Source organism: Octodon degus, unplaced genomic scaffold (assembly GCF_000260255.1).
Source record: "Octodon degus isolate 3935 unplaced genomic scaffold, OctDeg1.0 scaffold00014, whole genome shotgun sequence".
NCBI classification, from domain to species: Eukaryota; Metazoa; Chordata; class Mammalia; order Rodentia; family Octodontidae; genus Octodon; species Octodon degus.
Genome location: NW_004524590.1, coordinates 22,112,405 through 22,114,364, shown reverse-complemented (window position 1 = coordinate 22,114,364; position 1,960 = coordinate 22,112,405). Strand labels below are relative to the sequence as shown.

Sequence of the window (1,960 nt, the reverse complement as noted above, 5' to 3'; positions counted from 1 at the left end):
AGAAACTTGGTCTTCATGCAGCACAGGCTGTTCACATACTTTAACAGCGGGGAAAAGTATGGTAGCAATTGAAAAGTGGTGTTTTTGTTTTGTTTTTCCTGCAGAAACAGTCTAACTCTTATGATATGTTCATGAGAGGAGAAGAAATATTGTCAGGAGCTCAAAGAATACATGATCCTCAGTTGTTAACAGAGAGAGCCTTACATCATGGAATTGGTAAACAAATACATATTTAGAATGTATATTCCATTTTGTTTTGTTTTTGTGTTTTGGCACTGGGAGTTGAACTCAGGATCTCATGCTTGCTAGGCAGGCACTTAAGCTGCTGAGCTGTGTCCCTAGTCTAGAATGTATTTTCTGAAAATAAAACGTTGTAAACATGTTAAAGATTGCTCAGAAAGCTTCTTTTCTTTTTTTAATCTTCATTTAATAGTGCTAACTATTGTGGGTCTTTTTTTAAAAGTTTAAGATGATAAAAGTTTTCTGTTTTTGTTCTTTGTAGATTTGGAGAAAATTAAGGCTTATATCGATTCCTTCCGCTTTGGAGCTCCCCCTCATGCTGGTGGAGGCATTGGTAATGTTCTTTTAGTGCTTAACAATAAGTCTACAAGTGCTAAGTATAATGCAAATTTAAATCATAAGAATTCTTAAAGAAAATTATGAATAAGTAAAAATATGATTTCCAAAGTACAAAATAAATGGCTAGTTTGTATGTTCTAAAATACTCTAAGACTAAGGGTCAAAGCTAGAGCACTTGCTTAGCATATGCATAAAGCTCTGGATTCAGTCCTCAGCCCTACAAAAATATATATGTATTTGTTTGTTTCTAGCCTTGATTTTTCTTTAGAGTTTAGAAACCAAATTTTTGAAAGTTGGGTGTTCTATGTTCTCTCCCTATCTTTAGTACACTCACATTGACCCAAGTTAAAGTTGTGCCTCTGTACTACCTCTGGTTTGTTTATTGAAGTGTAACATTTCACTTTAATAGAAATCCTTTTAGGATTTCTTCTGCCATATATGTAAATTGTTCCCTCTGTGGTGTAAATACGTATTAACTCATCTTTGAGATCCATATCAAAAGTCTTAAAAAGAATTCTGAATGTATGGCTTTGGTGAAGTTTTTGTTGTTGATAAGGACATGGTAAATAGGTAGTAAATATGCTTACAAAAAAATGTCAAATTAAAAAGATAAAGGCAATCTGCAAATGGTTCTGAGAAAACAGATACCCATGTGTAAAAGAATGAAATTGGGCCCTTCCTAACAGCAGATACAAAACCCAGGGCCAGCAAGATAGCTTATCAGTCTGAAGCGCCTACTTAGGCAAGCATGCAGGGACCCCTGGTTCGATCCCCAACACCTCAGGGTGGCCTGAGCTGGCCAAAAATAAAATAAAAACTCAACCCAAAACATATCTGAGCCCTAAAATAAGACCTAAAACTATAGAATTCTTAAAGCCCTCAGGGCAAAATTGTCACTACATAGTTTTGGCAGTGATTTCTTGGGTATGACATGAAAGTCACAGAACAAAAATAGCTAAATTGGACTTCTGAAAAATTTATGACATTATGCATCAAAAGGCAGTGACAGCCAGGTGTGGTGACACATGCCTAAAGTCACAGTACTCAGGAGGCTGAGACAATGAAGACTACTGTGAGTTTGAAGTCAGCCTGAACTACAGAGTAAGTTCAAGGCCAGACTGAACTGCATTGTGAAACCTTCTCTCAAAAACAACAAAAGATAGTTATGCACAAGGCCTTGAGTTTTAGTCCCAGCACCAAAATAAACAAATAAGCTGAGCATAGCATATCTGCAGTTCCAGCTTCTTGGTAAATGGTGACAAGATGATGAATCTGAGGCCAACTTGGGCAGTGCAGTGATATCTCATATTCACAAACAAAGCCAGTGACTGGGCTGTGGATGTGAAGTTTTTTCTCCAGCACTGACAAAAAGGGAAAAACA

The 1,960-nt window shown here is 36.6% G+C and overlaps 1 protein-coding gene across 1 annotated transcript in view; it reads left to right on the top strand.

The window, feature by feature from the left end:
• Dars (aspartyl-tRNA synthetase) overlaps positions 1-1,960 on the top strand; it is a 122,494-nt gene that overhangs the window by 112,941 nt on the left and 7,593 nt on the right. The window contains exons 14-15 of the mRNA XM_023709691.1: positions 105-216; positions 503-574. Coding sequence (XP_023565459.1) covers positions 105-216; positions 503-574 — 184 coding nt within the window. The remainder of the gene's footprint in view (positions 1-104; positions 217-502; positions 575-1,960) is intronic.